The sequence below is a fragment of the Ursus americanus genome, chromosome 2, assembly GCF_024610735.1.
Source record: "Ursus americanus isolate L20-20 chromosome 2, mUrsAme1.1.p, whole genome shotgun sequence".
Taxonomy (NCBI): domain Eukaryota; kingdom Metazoa; phylum Chordata; class Mammalia; order Carnivora; family Ursidae; genus Ursus; species Ursus americanus.
In genome coordinates this window covers 49246295-49270539 of record NC_142128.1, presented here as the reverse complement: position 1 = coordinate 49270539, position 24245 = coordinate 49246295, and the positions used below count along the sequence as shown (strand labels likewise).

At 49.2% G+C, this 24245-nt stretch overlaps 1 protein-coding gene across 3 annotated transcripts in view; it reads left to right on the top strand.

The window, feature by feature from the left end:
- Positions 1-21885, top strand: part of RXRG (retinoid X receptor gamma) — a 44744-nt gene extending 22859 nt beyond the window's left edge. For 2 of the 3 annotated variants that reach the window (XM_045809681.2, XM_045809682.2), the window contains 8 exons: positions 3212-3356; positions 5541-5720; positions 11983-12143; positions 12261-12390; positions 13867-13999; positions 15243-15334; positions 16577-16682; positions 21392-21885. In XM_045809681.2, the coding sequence (XP_045665637.1) occupies positions 3212-3356; positions 5541-5720; positions 11983-12143; positions 12261-12390; positions 13867-13999; positions 15243-15334; positions 16577-16682; positions 21392-21539 (1095 nt within the window). In that variant the 3' untranslated portion in view covers positions 21540-21885. The remainder of the gene's footprint in view (positions 1-3211; positions 3357-5540; positions 5721-11982; positions 12144-12260; positions 12391-13866; positions 14000-15242; positions 15335-16576; positions 16683-21391) is intronic. The other variant, XM_045809679.2, reaches the window with a different exon arrangement.
- The last annotated feature ends 2360 nt before the right edge of the window (positions 21886-24245 follow it).

The following is a 24245-nucleotide window of genomic DNA, read 5'->3' as shown; positions in this document are numbered from 1 at the left end:
GGGAAGTGCTAACAGTAGCGTTAACAGTCCTTGCCATCCACATGGCCTCTTGAGCCTCAGGTGGTGGTGGCCTCCTTATTCCTGTACCCTTTCTTGTCCATCTGAGGATTTGGGGACAGAGCCAGATTTGGTCAGCCAGAGGGTTCTTTCTCTGGGGTCATCTGACCTAAAATGTTTCCATTTCATGGGTGGATCTAAGTGGGACATCTGTTTCACTGAGGCACGCGAGAACGGTTTTCACCCAGAATTTACACCGACAGAAACCCCCTCAACCTATTTCTTAAAAATCAGTACATGTCTAAATATGTCCCACGTCTGGAGTAATGATGACCTAGTATTATGACAACGTTAGTTTTCTGACCCCCCCCCCAAGAGATGGAATCTTATTTAACCCCTTTGGTGAACGTGGGCTCGTTTACTGCAGAATTCCTAGCACAGAGTAGAATGTTGGCTGATAAGAAACACTCAGAATTCTTGTCTTGATTAGCCAGATTTTATTGGAATGGTAAGAGCCGGAATTTATGGAACCCCTCCTGTGTGCGGGGCACTGTGATGGGGATTTTCCAGCATGATGTCATCTAATCCTCCCAGTGACTCTGTAAACTAGGTCTTACTGGGCTCATTTTACAGATAAAGAAACTGAGGGTGGATGAAGACAAGTAACTTCTTTGAAGTCATGCCTCTGGTGAGGGCAGACGGGGAGTCGGTCCCAACTCCAAAGCGATGTTTTTCCTGCCAAACCGGTGAATCTTAGCCCTGGCTGCATGTTAGCGTTCCCTGGTAAACCTAGAGAAATAGCAGGACCAATGGCCCTCAGACCCATTGACTCAAAATTTCTGGGTGTGAAGCCCTGGCATCTGTTTTTTGTTTGTTTTTTTTTCTCCAAAGTTCCCAGATGTACATCCAGGGCTGAGAACCATGCTGTGACCCCAAAACAAAGCAAAGTACTGGGTATAAGTTCTAGATATCTTGTCTTAGCCTTGTATAAAAAGTGGGGGAGAAGAAGAGGGAGAGAGAGTTCTCCCATCCCGTGTGCGTTTTTATCCTTCATACAAATTAATTTTTAAAAATTCCTGATGACCTTGACTTCAAAGCAAGGAGCTGCAGGCTGTCTTGTCTTTTCTGCAACCCTTATTGCCCTTGACCCGAGCCTCTGCCCACCTCCTGTGCTCAATACACATTTGCTTAGTGAATGGAAAAGCTGGTAAATTTAGAAGGAACCTAACTCAGGCTGTGTTGTGTTTTATGTTTTATTGATCATTGCTTCTGTCCCAAAGGGCTTGAATAGAGAAACAAATCCTACCTTTGGTTTAGGTTGAGAATTGCAGTCACCTTGGGGAGACAGTATGATTGAAAATTCGCACAGACCATACAGAAGTCCGTGGAACGCCATTGCACTACTGGGTATTTACCCCAAAGATACAGACGTAGTGAAGAGAAGGGCCATATGCACCCCAATGTTCATAGCAGCAATGTCCACAATAGCTAAATCATGGAAGGAGCCGAGATGCCCTTCAACAGATGACTGGATTAAGAAGTTGTGGTCCATATATACAATGGAATATTACTCAGCTATCAGAAAGAACGAGTTCTCAACATTTGCTACAACATGGACAGCACTGGAGGAGATAATGCTAAGTGAAATAAGTCAAGCAGAGAAAGACAACTATCATATGATTTCTCTCATCTATGGAACATAAGAACTAGGATGATCAGTAGGGGAAGAAAGGGATAAAGAAAGGGGGGGTAATCAGAAGGGGGAATGAAACATGAGAGACTATGGACTATGAGAAACAAACTGAGGACTTCAGAGGGGAGGGGGGTGGGGGAATGGGATAGACTGGTGATGGGTAGTAAGGAGGGCACGTATTGCACGGTGCACTGGGTGTTATACACAACTAATGAATCATCGAGCCTTACATCGGAAACCGGGGATGTACTGTATGGTGACTAACATAATATAATAAAAAATCATAAAAAAAAAAAAAAAAAAAAAAAAGAAGTCCGTGGAACGTCTCGTAAGCCCCCAGAGTTACCAGGTGCCTCTGCTGGACACTTAAACTCACGCGTGCTCTGTACCACCTGTGAGTTTCCTTGTCAGTGTTCTTAATGTTTGTGCACGTCCCCACTCTTCAATGAGAGTGTGAATTTTTGAGGAAGGAGAGATCATCTAGGTTTCCTGTCTCCCTTCGCAGTGCCTAGAAGGTGGAGCTGTGCCCTTGGGCACTCACAATTTCTGCTAATTGGACGACTTAGTCATATGTCGCGACGATTTCTTTGATGAATACAGAGCACTCAGCAGTGACTCTCGGTAATCTCCCCAAGCGCTGGGAGACCTGGAGGTGGTGGCGGTGAGAAGCCAACGTGAACTTGTGACAGAGCTGAGGACAGGAATGCACGCGTTGATTTCTTTAGCCATTCGGGCACACCAACTCCCCACAGCGTGCTGGGACCACGTCGGACGCGGGGAAGACAAAGCAGACCGTCCCTGGCTGTACGGACTTTCCAGCTTCACAGGAAGATGGCCTATTCCTTACAGTCAAGTTCAAAACCATGATCTGGGGTTTCTGCCCCACTTTGGTGCTACTGCAATGATTTGGGCATCTGGTTTAGCACCCTCTGGGGGCTCGTTGAGACGACCATGACACATACCGTCTCTTCCATTTTGCTGTGAACTCCTTAAGAATGTGCATTTTTAGACCTCACGTTCGTCCCCCAGAGCCTGGTACAGTGCCTGCGGGGTGAGCACTCAGTGAGTGTTGATTGACTCGATGAATGGATTTGCATCTTTTTGCTTGGTTCTCTTGTAGGCTAAGTCTTTTGCCTAAGAGCCGTAGCTCTTCTGCTGAATAGACAATCAGTCATTATTACAAAATCTAAAAACACGCGGCTAACTTGTCCCAAGTGGGTCTTAAGCGTGTCCGGGTGGATTTCCAGCTCTAATGAAACACATGAGTAAATAATAATTCTGGTAATGTGTTGTGGTGCTCAGTTTAGGCTTTGATATCTAGAAATGATTTCGTTCCTCTCTGCTACTTTCTTTTCCTCCCTTAAATTCATATCCCCCCAACAGGCAGTTTTGGGTACTCTGTACTTAGAAACTACTTGAAATAGAACTTGTTTTTTTCTACGAGGATACCCTTATTGCTTTCCGTCTCAGCTGTTGGGTCTACTCTGGGTCCATGTTTGATTGTATTTTTTTCCCTTGCAGCTAAATGTGGTCAACAGTGTCAGCATTTCAGAGGACATCAAGCCCTTACCAGGGCTTCCTGGGATTGGAAACATGAACTATCCATCAACCAGCCCCAGTTCGCTGGTGAAACACATCTGTGCCATCTGTGGGGACAGGTCCTCAGGTACGTGTAGAAGCAGAGGCTACTCTCAGGGGTCCCGTCCAGGGAGGGTCCCAGAGGTGGTGCCTGTTCCATCGCTCACCTGGCCGCTTGTACCCAGTGGAAGAGAAAGGGCCTTTTAGGACGGTCCAGCATGGGGCCCAGGTTGTAAATTTCTGTCACTGGATTCATAGTCTGAAATCTGGGTGAATTTAAAGTACGAGTTCATTTTTAAGGATTAGATTTATAGGAAGCATTTCAGAAACACCTTTTTGGAGTTACTGTGTTGCACATGGTGTATGTGGGATAGTGAAGCTGTCGTAATTAGCAAGGATCTCTTTAATTTTTTTAAAAAAGAATTTTTTTATAATTCTAAAAATACTGTCCCAGTGTAGGAAATGTCCCATTGTAGGAACAACTAGAAAAGCATAAAAGAAAACTAAAAACATTATCTTTAATGTTCCCGACAAAGGTAAAGACTTTACTATTTTAGTATATTTCTTTCTACAGCATTCTAGGTTTTTAACGTGTTTTCATGGATAGAAATAAATGTGTTTTCCCAGATTTCATCTCCTCTGATCCTCTTCCATTTTTGCCCAGATGATTTCTTTTCTGACTTGTCCTTCCTCTCCCCCACCCCTGATCCCACCAGTTTTGAGGGCATGAGAATCTCTGTTTGGATGAATGAGAAGACATGGGAAAGGTTCTTTTCTGTGGCTGTCCATGGTGGTGGACAGAGGATTCCTCATCTTCCTGTTGTCACCAAAGCCACTGCAAAATTCACTCCATCGAAAGTTCCTGGTGCCTGGAACTGACTTTGCTATGTGGCCGATGTTTGCTTGCTCTCACAAAGTGGTTGCCAAATCGTGCGGACTTGGCCATTGCCATAGCGACAGAAGGCCATCCACACCCCGGCAGAGTTTCCTCTGCTATGACTCGTTTGACAGTCTGGGAGTTTCACTCAAATATGGGAGAGTCATGGGAATGACACAGAAGTACCATGTTTCTCAAAGACAAATACATCAGAGCCGAGAGCATTAGGATTTTTCAGCCCGAGGTAAAATTCCGTATTTATTATTGCTCTGCCTTCAGTGGATTGGTGTGGTCAACTGATTAAGCCCAGACTGGCTTCGTCAGGCAGGCTACCTCGAGTCCTCATTTTATGTCGGGGCGGCTTCCTCTGACATGTCAGCTCCTGGGATGCAAATAGGCATGTTGACTAGTTCGCAAGGACTTCTTCACATTCACTTTTATATCAGCCTAAATGTAACCGAAGTAGAAAGTAACGTCAGGTCTACAGCTAAGCAACATCGCGTATGACACTGCGAGTTAGAGGTAGATATACTTTAGGTGATCTGCCTCCTTCTATTTTCCAAGTCCCACATTCGAATCCGTTGAGCACAGCTGCCTGGTGCGTAGATTCGAGAAGGGCTGCTCAGAAGGAAGTTGTGATTGATTCTTGGTGCCCGTGTTGGGTGAGTGTGGTGGCTCTCCTGACATAAACTAGCCATCCCTGGCTGGGGTCATTGAAAACCGTGTGGAACACATAATAAAGACAATGAAGCATGTAACAGAGTATTCTAGATCAAGCAAAACCACCTTCCATCAGATCTTTATGTCCTAAGACTGCACGTCCTTTTATGCTCTAAAGATCATATGCCAGCTTATTTCTCCAACAGGCAAGAGCATCTAGAAAATCCGTAATTCAGGTTCCTGTTCCTAGTCTGTGGTGAAAGAGAATACTTTTCAGTGGGGCTCCCATGTCCTTGGGCCTCAATTATGGGGCAATATTAGTGAAGCTGAGGGGTTTTTTTTCCCCTGCTAGATACTACATAACAAGCATAAATATTTTTATTTATTATGTATACTAATGTCTTGAATGGAGACAGAACATTCTGCTTAACTAAACACAAGAGTTGCCTTAATAAAATAAATGTAAACAAAATCTTGGGTCAGGACCTTTCTAGTAATGCTCTCTGGAACTGGTGCTCCCAGAGGGGAGACACGAGGAAGGGCATATTTACTCTGCCTTTGTTTGGTTCCTGTGATCAAGCCTGCCTTCTCCGCTGCTTGCTCTTTGCTGCCCATCCCGGTGCCCGGGTGTTGTGCCGGGGTCCCTGGGGGAGAGCCAAGGGGCTCTTGTGAATGAAAGATCCGAATAAACCCGAGGACGGTCTCTGCAGTGTTAACTTTTCTTCTTGTGAACAGGAAAGCACTACGGTGTATACAGTTGTGAAGGCTGCAAAGGGTTCTTCAAGAGAACCATAAGGAAAGACCTCATGTACACGTGTCGCGATAATAAGGACTGCCTCATTGACAAGCGCCAGAGGAACCGCTGTCAGTACTGCCGTTACCAGAAGTGCCTGGTGATGGGCATGAAGAGGGAAGGTGAGGCCCCGCCCCCTCGGGGGAGACTGCTAGAAATCATGGTAGAAATCCTCAGGATCTCTCGAGGACTGTAGTTGAGTGCCCCGGCCCCAGGCAGCGGGTACCCCAGAGCGAAGCGAGCAGGAGCGCCTTCCTCCTCCCCGCTCCCCCATCCTCTCCTGGAGCTCGGGTCATGCTCCGCACAGTGGACCCTCTCCCTGGCTCTTCCGAGAGCCAGGCAGCAAGTCTCAGAGCTGGTGGCGGGGCCCTGGGGTACCACCCCACAAAGGGATCGTGCGGATCATTCGACTGCCTCTCTGGGCGGAGCAGACCCCTCGCCTCTAGTCCTCACTGGGGAGCCTGCTGGTTTGAGTCATCTCTCTGGACTTCTGTCACCCGGGGCTGCTACCCATCTTCTGAGATTGGTGTGTCCTGTGGTCTTTGGGGTGGGGGGCGAGGAAGATTATTGGCTTTACCAGTCATCAGACGTGGCCTTCTCATTCAGAGAGACCATCGCTGTACATTTTTAAAACGTTACGTCTTTTAGTTTACTGTGGGGCTTCGATGGCTTGTTGTAGAGCGAAAACAGAATCTGAACGTGCTTTCTGTTCATTTAGAAAATCGAAAAGTCTTTCTGTTAAATACCACAAAGAAATCGAATCGGGCAGTTAATTAACTCGGGAACTCAAGCAAGGACAGAGCGTAAATCGCGCGTCTTACTAGATGTCAGAGTGAGGAAGTCCCGCCTCTCTCCAGGAAATCGAGGCGTGTAGTCGGCCCCAGGGGACTCCTCATTCTCAAGATTTCCTTTTCTCTGAGGAGAGTGGAGGCTGACTAAAAGGATCAATGAAAAAAAGGTTCTTGGAGCCCCTCCTAGGAGGGGATGCTACCAGGAAGGAAAACATGGACATTCTTAGCATGTCTGAGGTAGATGGAGGTGGCCCTTCAGAATAATTTAATAGCACTCCTTGTTCTACAGCGGAGGAAACCTGTGTGGATTGGTGAGGTGAGTTTCCCAGGTAGGTGGTGAGCCGAGAGTGGGTCTTCTTCCTTCCAGATCAGAGCCCATCTGGAGCCTCCCCTCCTGCCAGGGTGCGGAGGCGCTCTGGAACAAGGATGGCCCTCCCTCTGTTATCTGACAGGAATCTCAAGTTGGCGGATCCAAACCCGGGCTCCTGATGATTCGCCCTCCGAGCTGTTCATCACGTGGTCTTCCCGTCTTCCCCATTTTAGGAAATAGCCACTTTTTTCAGTCGCTCAGATGAAAAACCACTGGGCTCCTCTTTCTTTCATATACACCATCCAGTGGGTGAGGAAATCCTCTCTCTCCCTCAGAGTATGTCCAGAATTCTTCCATGTCTCATGACTTTCATGCTACCAGCATAAGCCACTGCTACCTTCTGTATAGTCCACACAGGCTCCCAAGAACTCCCCCTGCTTCCATGTTTGTCTTCCTACACTCGCCAGAGCAATCAGGGAGGCTTTGAACAAGTGGGTCAGGTCGAGCCCTTCCTGCACCAGAATGCTCCAGCGCCTTCCCGTCTTAGAGAAAAGGCAAAACCCTGGTTATGACTTCAGGGTTGCACATGGTCTGACTGTCCCACGTCTCTGGTCCAGCCTTGCCTATCTCTGCTGGGCCACCAGGGGTGGTCCTTCCCCAGGAGCTTTGCGCTTCCTGTCTCTGTGCTTGGAGTGCCCTCTTCCCAGGTGCCTGCATGCCTCCTTTCTTCTCTTCCTTCGGACCTTTACTCAGTTGTCAACTTCTAGGTAAAGCCTTGCTTGTCTACACCATCTAGGATTGCATCAGCCACCCCGGGTACTTCCTAGTCTCTTTTCCACAAGGTGTATCACTATAGCTAACATACTTACTGATTTTGTTTACTATTGGTCTCCACCAAGGCAAGGATTTTTTCTGCTTTCCCCCTTATATCACCAGTGACTAGCACAGAGTAGACATTTAATACATAATTGCTAAGTGAATGGGTGAGTGGTTTAGACTGAATATTGAAATCAAAAGCTTTAGTCACGCAGGAGCTCCTAGAAGGACTCATTCCCTCATGCAGCAGGTAGTAACGGAGTGCCTGCTTCGTGCTCATGTCGTTCTCGCTGTCAAGGAATCAATGACCTTATCGATCAGAACACGTAATGTGAAAAATCAGCTGGTGGGGACTGTCTTCTCTTCTCCAAGATAGAGCTGGTACTCCGTAGAGCTTCTGCCACCATGATGGTCAAACGTAAAATTAATGACCCCAAAGAATGTCTCCCATCAGCAAGAGCATGATGGCTGTAGGGGTCATCTTTGTGTCTCAGGACAGATGAGATAAGTTTCAGGATGACATGGAAAAATAATCATTTTCCTTCTGCAGGTGAGATTGAACTAAAGGCAGGTGAAAGGCTTCTGTCAGAGAAGCGGCCATGTTTGCTGCTCACAATCTGTCTCTTGAAACTCAGGCCCAGCAGCCCTCAGCTCTGTTACAGTCCGAGTGGTTGGTGTATAGTGAAAGGGAGGGAAGTGTGGCTCTTTTGTGAAAGAAAAAGGCAGAGGCATGTGAATTCTAAGGGCCTGGGCAGTCCTTCCTTGAAAGTTGGCATTGTTCTGATTCTTTTTTTTTTTTTTAAAGATTTTATGTATTTATTTGAGAGAGAGTGAGAGCTTGAGAGAGAGAGAGCACGAGCAGGGGGAGAGGGAGAGAGAAGCAGGGGAAGCAGCAGAGGGAGAGAGAGAAGCAGACTCCCCGTTGAGCAGGGAGCCCGATGCAGGGCTCGATCCCAGGACCCCGGGGTCAGGACCTGAGCCGAAGGCAGACGCTTAACCAACTGAGCCACCCAGGCGCCCCTGTTCTGATTCTTTGATGGAGAAGTGTCTAGTTTTGGCTTCTGCCTTTTTGAAAAGAATGTGGAGAAATGGGAGTGATGAAAATTTGAGTAGTAAAAATTCAGAAGGGAAAGGGCCTCTTAGAGAAATTTTGAAAGGAATTGGTACTATCTACCCTGACGAAGAGAAGGCAAAGGGACAAATAGGGCCCCGGTCTCACTATAGGAAGGGCCACTTTTAGAAGGCTGCTCGGCGGCCTTTCCTTCACTGCTCTCATTTCTGACCTCGATTTACAGAATCGGGAGCTCAGGTTGGACACTGCCTTGAGGACAAGAATAACAAAATTTGGGAACAGTTAACTGAGAGAAACTATTCAATTGACATTTCTGGAAGAGTTGAACAGATAGAAAAGGGGGGACGTGGGGATGGGCTCAGAATGTATCTGCCGGGAGCCAGGGGCCAGGACCCTTCATAGTGGTGAAGCTGGAATGGACATTTGCTGTTCTCTGATGTGACACATTCGTTTCCTAAACGAAGAAACAAAGGTCCTGAGAGCCTAGGGACTTGACTAAGCTTACCTAGCAAGCTAAGGGCAGAGCTCATATAGGACCGAGACCTTCTGGCTTCCAGGCTACCAAATAACCCTCTGGGGTCTTGGGGAAGTCTATTTCCATGATTTCTAGGTTTGGGTATTTAGATACTGGACTATTTTTGAGGTAATTCACGGGAAGTGTTTGACATCCCTCTTGAGCCCTGTGTGGCCTTTATTAGCACGACCAGCCCAGAACCTGGAAGGCGGTCCAGAGGGCTGAGGGGTGGGTTTAGAAGACTGTCAGCCTGGGTCTACATGTTGGCTCCATTTTTTCTTAGCTCTGTGACCTCTGGCAGGTTACGTAACTACTCTGTGGCTCATAGTACTTGAGAGGGTTATTGTGGGGAGTCAACGAAGTACAATCTATGTAAAGTGTTGAGTATAATTCCTGACACAGAGAAAAAACACTCCATAAATTTTGGCTATTATAGTGCACGTGCAATAAATGTATGTTGGGATAATGGATAAAATCCTGTTAGAAGGCAGGAGTTTGGTATGATTTTATTTATTTATTTATTTATTTATTTATTTATTTATTTATTTAAGAGAGAGAGCACAGGAGAGGAAGAAGCAGACTCCCCGCTGAGCAGGGAGTCCGACACGGGGCTCAATCCCAGGACCCAGAGATCATGACCCAAGCCCAGGACCCAGAGATCATGACTTGAGCCGAAGGCAGACGCTTAACTGATTGAGCCACCCAGGGGCCCCGAGTTTGGTACTAATTTAGATCAGCCAGGGTCCCCTGGATAATGTCTGCCACAAAGAAGATTTCTCCCAGCAACAGATATATGACACCTCTTCTATGGCAATAAGATTTATGGCACAAAAAGGAGAGGGGAATAGCAAAGGATCACTCGATTAATGGCAAGATTGGAATTAGAAACTAACTCCCAGAAGCCAAGGTTATTTTCTTTGAAGCTTGAAGGTTATTCTCCCTCCATGTTACAAATCTGTAGAAGAAATCGATTGAGGACCATAAAGGAAACTTAACTTGGTTTGCTTTTTCCCATCTTTTAAAATCAAGACAAATAGAAGCCTATTAACCTACGTTAAAACAATTAATACAAGAAGCGCTCAACTTTAACCAGTCAATCCAGCTGATAATAAAAATACATATGGCAGTGTCTGTATGCTGTCAGGGGGTGAAGACTAACAGTGTGGACAGGAAGGAAGGATGAGGGAAGAAGAGAAACAAGGAGAGGGAGGAAGAGGTCCAAAGGGGGGATGGAGAGAGGACCAGGCAGAAGTCCAGGAGCACAGAGACAAAGGGAAGGGAAAACTACCTTTGGGGAACTTTTCATAATTATTTCACTTACTCCTCCCCAAACAACCTCACTCGAGTGTGGTAATCCCCACTTTACATTAGGGAAACTGAGGCTGAGCGGGCTGAGTCATATGTCCGATGTCCTTTAGCTAGGAAGTGGTAGAGCCCATTTTGAAAAAGACTTCTTGGACTGCAAAGTGCATGACTTTTGCTCTCCTCTTCCCTAATTCCTCTATTCTCTCTCCCTTCTGTTTCTTCTTTGTGTCACTGCCCTGCTTTATTCTCTTTATTCCCCGTCTCCTTCTACTCCTTCCTTCCTACCCTCTCTCCCTCCGTCCCAACCACTGAGTATCATTCTCATCTTGAGGTGTCTTCGGATGTCTCTACTGGAGACCTTGGCATGTGAGTCGTGTTTTTGCAGGCATACCCTTCTCTGACCTACCTTGACAGGTCACTGACATCACCTGTGTGACAAACTGGATGCCCAGCCTCTGGTTCCAGTTCATTCGGCAGCCTTTGTGCCTCGTTATCCCCTCAAGTTCCAGATTTGCCACTTGCTTTAGAGGATCATTTTCTTGATTCTTGGGATTAATATATATATATATTATATATTATGTATATTATATATTATGTATATTATATATTATATTATATATTATATACCATGTATATTATATATATAAAGGAGGCATATATATTATATATATAAAATATATTTAAAATATTATATATATATATATATATATATATATATACACCAATATTGAATTTTGCTCCTCAATGCTGGGAATGAGAAGATGGAAACCACAGCTTTCTAGATGATGGAAACTAACCCAACAGAGAATGTTTGTCAACAGAGAGGACAGAATTGGGAAGGGGGTCTGCCTGACATCCTTGTGCACAGACCCTTAGGGTTCTGAGGGTTAGAATGAACTTTGGTGAAAACCGTACGTGTGGGGAGGCAACGATCATGCCAGCCCACACCTCTGCCTGGGTACCCTTCCCCACCCCCAAAATCAGCCGCTGACTCTGAAATGTCACCTAGGTGACATTCCTCCACCTCTTCACTTACTAAATACCCTCATGGCTCCCTGAAGATCTTCCCTGACAAGTCGGATCAGGTGATGTTGTGTTCAGGCTGGTGCACTCGGGGCAGACCTAATGGGACGTGAATGCCAAGCGTGATGCATAGGATCTGACAGAGGGAGTTCTCGAAGTAAAGCGCTTGCTGTTAACCATCGCGTGCCCACAGTCCATTAGAGGGAGAAGCTAGAGGTAAAGCGCAGGACAGCCCCCTGGAGAGACCAAGGAGAAAGTGCTCATTAAAAGAGAGGGCAGGATCGGAGGTTATCAAAATTTGAAGTGAAACCTCTTAGACTGGTCACCACAATGAACGGGGAAGGATGCGGACTAAAGAACCCACAGTTGTACGCGTGCGTACCCAAATCACTTTGCTCGCTTTGTTTCGTCGGTCAACATCACGACATCTCTGATCCAGGACCGTGAGGATGCCCATTTTACAGATGAAGTGTCACAAGCTCCGGTAGGTAACTCGCTTTCCCACAGTTGTCCTGGGCATGTGGTGACATCCGCTCGTCTTCCTGTGTACCAGCTGTGCAGGAAGAAAGGCAGAGGAGCCGGGAGCGGGCCGAGAGCGAGGCAGAATGCGCCAGTAGCGGCCATGAAGATATGCCTGTGGAGCGGATTCTAGAAGCTGAACTTGCTGTTGAACCAAAGACAGAATCCTATGGTGATATGAACATGGAGAACTCGGTATGTGGTCTTAGACCTCCATCCACCTCCCACTTCTTGGCGGGGCTGAAGATGGGAAAGGGGCATACTAGAGTCCTGGAATCTGCTGCTCACAGTGATTTGGTTCCTTTTTTTTAGACGAATGACCCTGTCACCAACATATGCCATGCTGCTGACAAGCAGCTTTTCACTCTTGTTGAATGGGCCAAGCGCATCCCCCACTTCTCTGACCTCACCTTGGAGGACCAGGTCATTCTCCTCCGGGCAGGTAAAGGATATCGGGGTTTGTTTTTTCTTGGGACAATCACTTGGGCTGCCATTTTGAAATTACCCTTGGGAGCCTAAGTCAAGTCAGCCAAGTGTGACCCATCTAAGCTGTGTGCCACGGTGATGACAGGATAACCCTATTCAGGGTTATTCTTTTTACATTAATTACAGGCTCTTTCATTTGGGTGGTCCTCTCCCACTTTTTTTTTTTTTAATTTTTAATTTTTTATTTATTCGACAGAGATGGAGACAGCCAGCGAGAGAAGGAACACAGGCAGGGGTAGTGGGAGAGGAAGAAGCAGGCTCCCAGCGGAGGAGCCTGATGTGGGGCTCGATCCCAGAATGCTGGGATCACGCCCTGAGCCGAAGGCAGACGCCCAACCGCTCTGCCACCCAGGCGCCCCCTCCCACAACTTTTATTCCCAAATGAAACATTGTTATTGGAGGGCAAGACTCTTTTTCCATGCAAATTTTACCATGGTTTTATAATTTGTGTTTAATTTTCAAAGACAGGTCAATTTGATGGAGGACAGTCTAAAGCAATGCCTCCTTATTATTAGGCTATTGGGAAATAGGGGGATGCCCATTTCACAGATGAGATAAGAGAAGCCAAAGATTGTTTTTTTTTTTTTTAAGATTTTATTTATTTGACAGAGATAGAGACAGCCAGCGAGAGAGGGGACACAAGCAGGGGGAGTGGGAGAGGAAGAAGCAGGCTCATAGCAGAGGAGTCTGATGTGGGGCTCGATCCCATAACGCCGGGATCACGCCCTGAGCCGAAGGCAGGCGCTTAACCGCTGTGCCACCCAGGCGCCTCCAAAGATTGTTTGCTCAGGTTCATTTCAGGGTCCCTTCCTACGCTAGGGTTCTGTGTGCTGTATTCTGTCTTGGCTTCCATTTCTGGGACATTGTGCAGGTGACATGTGCCACAGCCCCTCTCAGTCACCAGACCAGCAGGGAGATTTCGTGAAGACTGGCTAAGCGTTGGGAGCCAGACCCTCATTTCATCCCCACTAGATAGTGAGCAGTCCCTGAGTGTTGACTGAAAGCCCTGCGCTGCGCTGGGGGCTGCCAGACAACACCAAAGAGATAAAGCTGGGTTGTCAGGTCCTGGGGGCGGAGGCTGCAAGGTATACTCCTTCCCTTTATCCACCATGGCAGCTAACATGTTGACTGTGACCTGTCACATGTTCAGTCCATAGGTGTCGACTGGAGGGAAAGAGTCCTTATCTTCAAGCTGCCATTCTGAGCTGTACTAGGGAGACGGTGGGGGATGTGCAGGGCCATGAGTCAGGGGACCCCTGTCTTACCCTGTTTCTTCACTAATCAGCTGTGTTGTCGGGAGATGGTTTTTAAACTCCCTGCATTTCTGATTCTGCTTTTGTTCCTTGTGGGTCACAATACATGCCTTGGATGACCATCAGTGAAGCAAGAATGTGGTCAGTTTTCCCTCACGGCCTCCTCCTTCTCCCTGCAGGGTGGAATGAGCTGCTGATTGCCTCCTTCTCCCACCGCTCCGTCTCCGTGCAGGATGGCATTCTCCTGGCCACGGGCTTACACGTCCACCGGAGCAGTGCCCACAGTGCCGGGGTCGGCTCCATCTTCGACAGGTGGCTCTATTCTGCTTCTGGTGCTCGTGTGTGTGTGTGTGTGTGTGTGTGTGTGTGCGCGCGCGCGCGCGCGCACGCGTGCATGTGAGTGTGGGGCCTGGGGGTAGTGCTGGGATGCAAGATGGACCACCCAAACAGCCGCATAGGGCAAGAAGCAGAGACCATGACACACACAAGAACAGATCCCTGGGGAATGACAGGTGGATTACAAGAACGTTTGAAACGACGCGATGGAGCCCGTCAGGGACCAGCAGAGCTGCTGGGCAGAAGGGAGAACCTGTTATCTCTGAAGGTCTCCAAAGGAGACACTGGATCACGCACATTACCTAGGAGGTTCGGGGTGGGGAGGTTGAACTGCTTATCCTGGGGGACCTCGATGGAGACAAGCAGCCGGGATCTGACTTTAGCAGGCAGGAGAGATGAGCTGAGGTTTTTGCTGGACTCTGTAGCAGGAGCTCTGGGGAAGGTCTGCAGCAGCAGCAGACCCACCTGGGTCAGACAACAGCAGCCTCTGTCTGTCATTCTCTGCCTTAAGCGGTGTGAAGGGAAAATGAAGGCATGTGATTAAAAGAGATGAATGAAAAGAGTAGGGGTGAATGACTTGGGACGAAGGGATGGAGAGCTGGTAAAGAGGAGGCTAGGGCTGAAAATAGCCTCTCTGTCTAGCGCCAGGGCCCCATGGCCCCTTTCCACTTCCATGAAAAATGATCTTCCAGGCCACGTGCATGTCCACGCAATATGTCTCTACTCCCTCTCTGCCCTTTCCCGCTGCACATTCCACACAGAGACCAATGTGGTTTTGGCTGACTCAGCCCTCTTCCTGGTCCCTGGAGATTTCCGCCCTGTCTCTGGAGTCTGCCCTCTGCCGTCTTCCTCCAGACACGCCGCACGCTTGCCCTGCTTTGCCTATTGCATTTCTAAGTCCTCTAGGCTGCCTTCCCAGCCCTCCCCGGCAGAGTGTCTGGTGCTCCCCCTGCTTCCCCCCGGGTGTTCCCTTGGTCTTGGCCCCTGGCAGTTGTCGGCTTTATGTTGCTACCTGTTGTTTCCGTGTCTGTTTCTTCTCTGAAACTGTGAGCTCTTGGAGATCAGGGACTGCAGCCTTTTGATCTCTGTGCCCCTAGTACCTGACGCATCGTCTGAGAAGTGGGGTGGGTAGTAAGAAGTCTTGGTTGCATTCATTGTTTCAACCCTTGGCCTGGGACTCATGGTTTTCTCATCGCCTCTTGTTGTTTCCTGTGAACAGGGTCCTGACTGAGCTGGTCTCCAAAATGAAAGACATGCAGATGGACAAGTCGGAGCTGGGGTGCCTGCGAGCCATCGTGCTGTTTAACCCAGGTGACTGTGCAGTGCTTCCCTCTCCTCTGTGCTCGGCCTCCGGGCTCTCACGTTCCCCGGTCCTTTGGCTCAGCTGAGACAGACAAGGCAGGGCTGAGGATCCTGTCCTTGGCGAGGGCGGGGAGCCGATTCTTTGTGATTTCTACTCCTAGTGCCATCTTGAAAGCGTCTCGAATGGGCGTGGAATGTGCATGTTTGGGGGCGGGTGGGGGAGACGAGAGAGGAGAGAAGCATCCACGGTCATGGTGAAGGAGATGGTAAAAAGCGGTCAGATTCTGCATATAGGTTGAGGCAAAGGCAGTGGGATTTGCTGATGGATTAGAGATAGTGTGTGAAAGAGAAGTATTAAGTGTAATTCGCAGGGTGTTTTGTGCCGTTTTCCTGAGTAATTGGAAAGACGGAGTTTTATTTGCTGAGATGGGGGTCCTAAGACTTAGGACTTTGTCTTGTGCATTCCTATCTCAGGTGGATAGTAGACATCCAAGAGTAGCTGGCCTGGAAGGTCTTGTTTATGAGTCTCGGGTTCAGAGGAGAAGTCAGGACCGGAGACGTGTGTTTGAGAGCTGTCAGCCTCTACCTGGCACTCGGGCGCTCTGAGCAGGTGTGAGCTCACATGGGGGTCAGTACAGGTTGGGCAGAGAAGGGGGCTGGGGGCTGGGCACTAGGGCGTGCCCTTATGTAGGGTTTGGGGAGCAAAGGAAGAGCCATCAGGGGAGCCTGAGACAGGGCAGGGAGAGGCAGGGAGAGAAGCAGAAGAGGGTGTCCTGGAGGCCCAGGGAAGAAATGTTTTTCGAGAAGGTGGAAGTGATCAGCTTCGATACTGCTGTGGGTCAAGAAAGGTGACTGCTCAGAATGACATGGTGATTCATGCCCATGCCTCCACTCGTGAACTAGGCGGGTAGTGATTTGAGGCGACACGTGAGTGGAACTGGTTTTTGTACCCCATCTCGTCATTCAGTCCGTGCTTAGCACATAGTAGGCACTCAGTAAATGTGCGAATGTCATATTTCTAGAATGACCGGATAAAATAAAACTCCTCCTTGGAGTCAGTAGTGGGTGCCTTTGGCTATAAACGGGATTTTTAAACCTTTGTTCCAAGAGTCTATTGGGTAGACTTTCTTTCTTTCTTTCACTGTTGTTCCCCGTCCAGTGTGTCTGTAGTAACTCTTGGGGCAGAGGCCTGAGTGGATGGGGGTCCACCCGACCTGTGTCACCTGAGGCTAAATCAGTCATCTTTTCCAGATGCCAAGGGGCTGTCCAACCCCTCGGAGGTAGAGACTCTGCGAGAGAAGGTTTATGCTACCCTTGAGGCCTACACGAAGCAGAAGTATCCGGAACAACCCGGCAGGTGAGGGAGTGCTGCAACGGTTATGGCAGCAGCGATGGTTCTTTCTTGCCCTGGATACACGGAGACGCGCAGCGGGCACTGTCTAGACTTTTCACGTGTTACGTAATCTTTATGACAAGCTGAAAGCTGCTAAAACATTGGCTCCATGAAACCAGAGGTCTCCTCTTGTTCGCCGTTCCCCACTCCGGGATCAGAGCCTGAAGCCATCCCTGGTCCGTAGTAGACAGCTTTATTTATTTGTTTGTTTGTTTTAAAGATTTTATTTGTTTATTTGAGAGAGAGCGATAGTAACAGCACAAGCAGGGAGGAGAGGGAGAAGTAGGCTCCCTGGTGAGCAGGGAGCCAGACGCGGGCTTGATCCCAGGACCCTGAGACCATGACCTGAGCTGAAGCCCAACCGACTGAGCCACCCAGGTGCCCCAGTATACAGCTTTAAAGGCTGAGTGAACTAGCAAATGAACAAATGAATGTGGGTGTCATTATCTCTAGTCTCTAACGAGGCACCGAGGCTCAGAAAGGGTAAGGCCCTTGCCGAGATCACGGGGCTGGTGGGCAGTGGGGCTGGGATGTGAACTCACGTCTGTCCGATTTCAAAGAGCGTGGGCTTTCCAGGTTGACTGCCTTGCTTTCTGCTCTGCCCTCTGGAAGCCCCTGTGTGAGAAGGTCCAGAGAGACCGTGGCAGCCAGGACACAGGACCACTGTCCCCCAGGGCCATCTGTGTGGCATCTGGCAAGGTGGTGCTCCGGCTCTGGGCTCCTTGTCTAAAGAGCATTGGTCAGAGGGTCTCCGAGGTCATCTCCCCATTTAGATGTTCCTGAGTCGTTAAAAAAAAAAAAAGCTTTTCTCAAATGTTTCCCCCAAAGCACAGCTGAACAAAGGTTTCCTCCCCTGCTAACTCTAGGTAAGTAGAGAGAATGCAATCCTCAAATCTCACAGAAACCGGAAAAAGAAACTGACAAAGCTGCCTTAAAGACAATAGTTCTGTTTTTAGGATTAATATTACATGCTCTGAATTCTCACTCATCATTTTCATTCCTCTGTGAAGTCTAATTTCCGTTTAAGCGGTTTTTTCTTGATCCTAAGCCGGTATGTATCAATTGTCCAGAAGAAGTCGAGCTCCAGTTCTTATTGGAGTTTTTTATTTAACTCCAAGTGGGTGGGTTTGAGGCCTTTGTACCATGTATAGGCAGACCTTGAGGGGTCGGGAGCCGAAGCTGGGGTAACAGACCTCCCAAATGTCAGTAGTTGAACACGATAGAAATGTATGTTTTGCTCCCATGTCAGTCCTGGGGGGGGCAGTCCGTTCGGAGAGCTGGCTCTCTTCTGCATCACGACTCAGGGATCTCCTCTTTCCTTCTTGGGGCTCCACCGTGTCCCTGAGCCACATCCCGCTCTGCAACCAGATGATGGAAGGGGAAAGAGGGGGAGAGACACAGAGGTGAGGCTATCTGGGCAGACCTGGCCTTGGAGAGGCCCCATCTCTTCACTCTCTGCCATTGGCTGAAACTCAGTTGCATGGCCCAGCGAGTCACCAAGGGGTCTGGAGAATGGATGCAGCTGTATGCCAGCGAAGAAGGGGAGAGTGGATTTGGGTGGACACCTGGCCGTCTCCCCTATACTTGTAAGATGTGAGGTTACAGACCTCTACCCAACAGACAGGGCTGGCTGCCAGCTGTAGCCCAGCCCTGGCCGTTGGGAGCGACCTGAAAACCCGGTATTGGATGATTTCTACTGAATCTCCTGGCTTGAAGGTAGTACTAAGCATGTTTTTTTTGAGCACATATTGCACGCAGGGCATTAGGAATAAGAAGGCTCATACTCATCCTTTTCTTCAAATTGGCTCTAGGTCCTATTATTTATCTCTTAAAAAAAAAAACCTAGGGACACCTGGGTGGCTCAGTTGGTAAAGCATCTGCCTTCGGCTCAGGTCGTGATCTCGGAGTCCTGGGATCAAGCCCCACATCAGTCTCCTTGCTCTGTGGGGAGTCTCCTTCTCCCTCTGCCTGCTGCTCCCCCTACTTGTGCACACACTCTCTCTCTCTCTGACAAATAAATAAATAAAATCTTTAAAAAAAAAACCAAAAAACCTAAACCAATCTTTTTCCTTATTATAAAAGCAGAGCATGCTTTTGTAGGAATAAGGGAAGTGTTTAAGAAATAAAGTAGGTAATAAATGAATCATAAATTTTGGGGGGTACATTTTTTCCAGTATCTGTGTATATCAATGCATGTGTACCTAGAAGTGTGTATTTACAGAGAGGAAATCATACAGCTTGGTGTATTGTTTTCCTCTCTTAGCTGTTTTAGGTACTTTATCAGATACTGAAAATTACCCTTTTCTGTGATTTTGTCAGTATTTCACTGAGTGGTTGTATCCTCGTGTATTTGGCTGTTGTCCTGTGGAACATTAAGGTTGTTTCTACCAAATATTACTGTCAAAACTTTGGAACTTTCCCGTTCTCCTAGGAACGGGCCAGCCAGGGGCCTGGCCTACCTGCTGGTTGGCTGGACGATGGCAGAACCTGGGGGTGCGGGGAGGGGGTGGAGAGGCTGGGCCCGCTGCATGTTCCTTGGGCGCACCCAGTGCAAGCTGGACAGACGGTGCTCACCCCGAGGCTGAGCAGGTGGGTCGGGGGTGTCATGTGGCTCAGCCACGTAGGTGAGTGTGCAGACAGCTGGTCACCTCCACTTTGCAGAACGCGGTGGAAGGGGAGCCTGGCACCGGGTCCTGGAGAGTGCTCAGTGGTGGAGTGCTGCCACTCCATGGAGACTCTTCCGAAGTACACTTTGCGGGGCTACACTTTTGTAGCCTGAAAGCAGAGATCAAACTGGAGGAGGAGGAGGAGGACGGGGAGCCTGGGTGCACATTGTCTCGCACTGGGGCGGGGGAGCTCTGGCCGCCAGCGTGCACGCGGAACGCGGCACCCTCCCTGGGCTGTGGCTCTTCATGGGTGTCCTTATTTCCACGGTTCTGGTCTCGATTCCTAAATCAAGGGCCGTCAGCAAAGACAGCAGTATCCTCGTGTATTTAGCATCTTACGTATTCTAAAACTTTGGCATTTTTAGAGGAAATAAAATACATTTTCAGAGTTACAGCTCAGCCTAACTTTGGACTTTGCAGACAAGCCATTCCCTTCCCCTAATCCCATGAAACTCTTTCGTGGCCGAGGCAGGACCAGGAGCTCAGCGTTTCTATCTGCCTGCCTCTTCCTGCTCGGCGACGTCCTGCAAATGCGCTCAGAGGCTTATCATGGACACTCTCTGAAGGGTTGTGCGGGCCTTGGTGTAGACCGTTCATTTTTCCATGTGAAGAAGTAATGCCTCCTTTTTTAGATGGTGCCATTTTATCTTATATTGTCCCGGTCCCTTAAGCCTTCATGGGGTGCGAATATAGAAATATACACATTTTCAAGAAGTCTTAAAATTCCAACTTGAAATGCACTCATGGAATAATGTTGTGATGCCCAGCAAGGAGCCATCCTGACCAGAGTCTCTGATTTAAGGCCAGCGTGGTGAACGTGCTTTTGGTCCTTGTCCTTTGATTGGAAGTTATGACTTACTGACTTCCAGTTGTTGTTAATAACATTAAAAAATAAGCTTCCTTGGCAAAAAGGATTTTGAGAGACGAAGGACCCCTGAAGCAGGATGGAAAACATGGCCGATGGAGGGGTCTCCTGAGCAGATGTGAGATGAATTCTTCACACGCTGGCCTCCCTCCCCATGGTGAACCTCACAGCCAAGGTCCCTAACTAAGCAGGAGTGTGGAGGGGTGCGGGCGAGCCATGTGTGAGTGTGCACACGTGCATGTGTGAGAGTGTGCACACGCATAAGGGTGCTGAGAGCACAGGAGAATGTGTGAGTGTATATAGGTATGTACGTGTGTGCACAAGCGATGTATGTGAGGGTGTGTAAGAGTATGTGTGCACCCATGAGAATGTGAGTGTGTGTGACTGTGCCCATGTGCATGTGTGACATGCGTGAGGCAGGTGTGTATGGGTGTGTATAAGGGTGTGCATGTGAGACTGTGAGTGCACATGTGTGTTTCTGTGAGTCTGTGGGTGTGTATGTATGACACGTGTGAGGCAGGTGTGTATGTATGTGTGACACGTGTGAGGCAGGTGTGTGTGTATGTGTGACAGTGGTGGGGCTGTGTGTGCGCGTGTACACACACCCGTGTGAGAATGTGTGTGGGTGTGTACGTGTGACTGTACACGTGTGCGTATGTGTTGACGAGTGTCAGGCACGTGTGGGTGTGCATATGGGCGTGTGTGTGTGAGAGAGACAGTGGTGGGTTCTGTCGCATGCACACACATGTGGAAGTATGTGAGTGTGCGTGCACACGTGTGTGTGTATTGTCTCCCACCCAGACCAGGCCCCTCAGGGGCAGAGACGCCCATATCGGATCGCCCCCTCCTCCAACGGAAAGCCCGAGAAGCCGAGCCGGCATGGCGGTAACAGCTAGTGCAGTGGGTCACGGCGCTGGTGACTGAGGCGCCCGTGGGCCGGGGCGGGAGGTGTGGCATGAGGCCTGCACAGTCCGCCGGGAAGGGGAGAGATGAAGCTTCCTAGGATTGGAGCTCGTCCCGCGTGCTCCGTGCTCTTCCAGGCCCCCTGTCCTACCCCAGGCTGGAGAGCGAACGAGCTGCCGGGGGGACAGCTGCCCGGGAGCCGCCGGTCTGGCCCCTGACGCCCGCTCGCCTCCCCGCAGGTTCGCCAAGCTGCTGCTGCGCCTCCCAGCCCTGCGCTCCATAGGCCTGAAGTGCCTGGAGCACCTGTTCTTCTTCAAGCTCATCGGGGACACGCCCATCGACACCTTCCTCATGGAGATGCTGGAGACCCCGCTGCAGATCACCTGAATGCCCCCAGCGCAGCCGCCCCCCCCCCCGGACCGCCCCTGGGCAGGTGTGTGTGGACCCCCACCCTGCACACGTCCCTCTGCCTCCCACCCCGACCCCTTCCTGTTCCAAAAATGTGATGCTTACAATAAAGAAACCTTTCTACATGTGCGATTTTTATAGGTGGAGTTTTGTGCAGATGTTAAAGGAAGCCCTTCTTTGCCATCTGAGGGGCTGGGGATCTTTCTGGAAGTTCTTGGAAAAACGAACCAAGCCTCTGTACATATAATTGGTTTAAATTATTTTTTCACTTGCCATGGAACCCAAACGAGCGAATAATAAAATAATATATATGATGTTGGCACTGCTTGGAGCATGGGGTGTGTTATTGTGCTGTGGGGAAGTGTTCTCAGCCGGGCGAGGAAAGCTGTTGGGTGGGGAATGGGGCTGGGGTCCTGAAATAGTAAAGCCCAGGGTCAGGCACCCTGAGTCTACTGGGCACAGCCTGCTTTGCCTCAGGGCACCCCCCCCACCCCACCCTGAGATTGGGAAGAAACATTGTCTTTCAGAGTCTGCTTGGTTTTTTGTTTTTGTTTTTGTTTTCTTCCTCCTAAGAATAATGAGTACAAACAGCCTTGTCCTGATGGGGAGCCATTGAGCCTAAGGCCAAGGGAAGATGCTCTCTTGGTGGAAGAAGATTCTTGGATCCTGGGAGTTGATAGGAAGTAGTAACAAAAGAAGGGAATTTTCTGATATTAACCAGCAACATTAGCAAGAAGACCAGAGTGCCCCTGATTTGTTTTCCATCATTATCTGACCCTACATAGCCTGTTCTTAAAACAGAAAGAGAAAACCTCTCCCAGCTTCTAGCCTACGATTTCCTGGTGGTCCTAGACCCCTACTGTCTACTGGACAGTGAGCCCCTTGAGGGCAGAGACTATGTCTGATACCACAGTTAGACTAAATATAGAGCCCATCTTCTTTGAGTCACCATCCTGCCATCTGCAGGAATAGGACTTCATGGATCCACAAATCTATACTATGATTTACATGACGCCCCCTAGGGTTGTCAGTGTACAACGTGAACAACTGCCCATGGCAGTCCTCTTTACCTTTTCTGTACCATCAGAACCTGATCTAGGGCCTAGCACAAAGCAGATGCATAGTAAACGTGTGTTGTTGAATTGGGGTCCATGTAACTGGAATTAATTTCTTAAAGGGCACTGTGGATGGCAGTTACGTCATTCCCCATCGATAACTTGTCCTTTCATAAGACCCTAGGGCTAACTTTTCAGTCCAAATAAATCCATCCGTGGTCATACGATTTTGGAGAAATAAAAATTGTTTTATTCCTGCAGAAAGTTTAGGGATCCCTTAGCCTTGGACATTAAGCAGTGGAATTACAATCTTAATTATGTTGTTTTTTTTCCCCCTTCTTATCTACATTTACCGTGAACCATGATGAAAACGACTGGAGTCGGGGGAGACTAAGACTTAATCGTAGGCTCCCTGACCTCCCCTTTCTGCCAGTATAGCTCACTGGACACATTCGGCTGCCTCACAGGTAGCTTGTGGCTTCCAGGGGAACTCACCATGGCCCACCATTCACAGGAGCCAGAGTCTTGTTCTGATCCTTGATCCCTGGAGCAGAGTTGATGAAGGCCCAGCAGGGTGTCTGCCCATCCATCAGGCCGTGTCCCCCAGAACTGTTGTCATGGAACCCCACTGAGCTTGGCCGGAGAGGAGTAGAAATCTCTTCCCAGGCTGGGTCCATGACATTCGGGGCCCCAAAGGCCACCTCCTTCCTGACCCCATCCCCCTCCACCCCCAGATGCGCCCCTGAGTAGCTGTTCAATCTTCCTTAAGGCTCTGCTCCACAGCAGCTACAAGAAGATTCCCCAGAGAGAAACCCTCCTCATTCCGCTCACCTCCCCAACAAGAGGCGTCAGCCGTGGAGAGAACACACGGTCCCATCAATGCTGACTCGTGTTTCCTGACAGCCACCACCCAGGCTGACGACACAGGTAACAAAACCAAGGGACTCAGCCTTGCGTTCCCCGGGGTTTTCGTAGAGCCAGGACCAAGGCTCCGGGTGAACAGAGGCTGGGTTCTGGACACAGCCAGCCAGAGTCTGCTCCTGGGTCTACCGCTGGTAGTCCTGTGTTGGGGGGAAGCCGCTTAACCTCGGTGGCTCTTATTTCTTATTTGTAAATGTCAATAATAATACACACCTTCTAGGGTCACCGGGGTGGCTCAGTCGGTAAAGCATCTGCCTGCGGCTCAGGTCATGATCTCAGGGTCCTGGGGTCGAGCCCTACATCAGGCTCCCTGCTCAGCGGGGAGTCTGCTTCTCCCTCTGCCTCTGCCCTCTCCCCCACTTGTGCTTTCTCACTCCTCAGCCCTCCGGCCCCCCCCCCCAGTGGCCCCCCACCCTCCAGGCTTACACTGCATCAGTGGCACGGTCCCCTGCCTTCCTCAGTGTGGAAATCAGTGAGACAATCTCATGACAGCCCTTTGTACCCTTGCAGGGATGACTGAAAAGGTGGCATTTGTACGGTAGACATTTCTTGGCCTTGACCTGTCCTGTTCATCCCATGCAGTGAAACCAACCAAATGGCATTTGATTATGATTTTATTTCACTTCCTGGCTCCAAAACTATTAAGCAGTGGGGGTCACCAGGGGACCATTTTGCTCTGCCTCTACCTGCCCCCGGGGGAGGTTTGGTG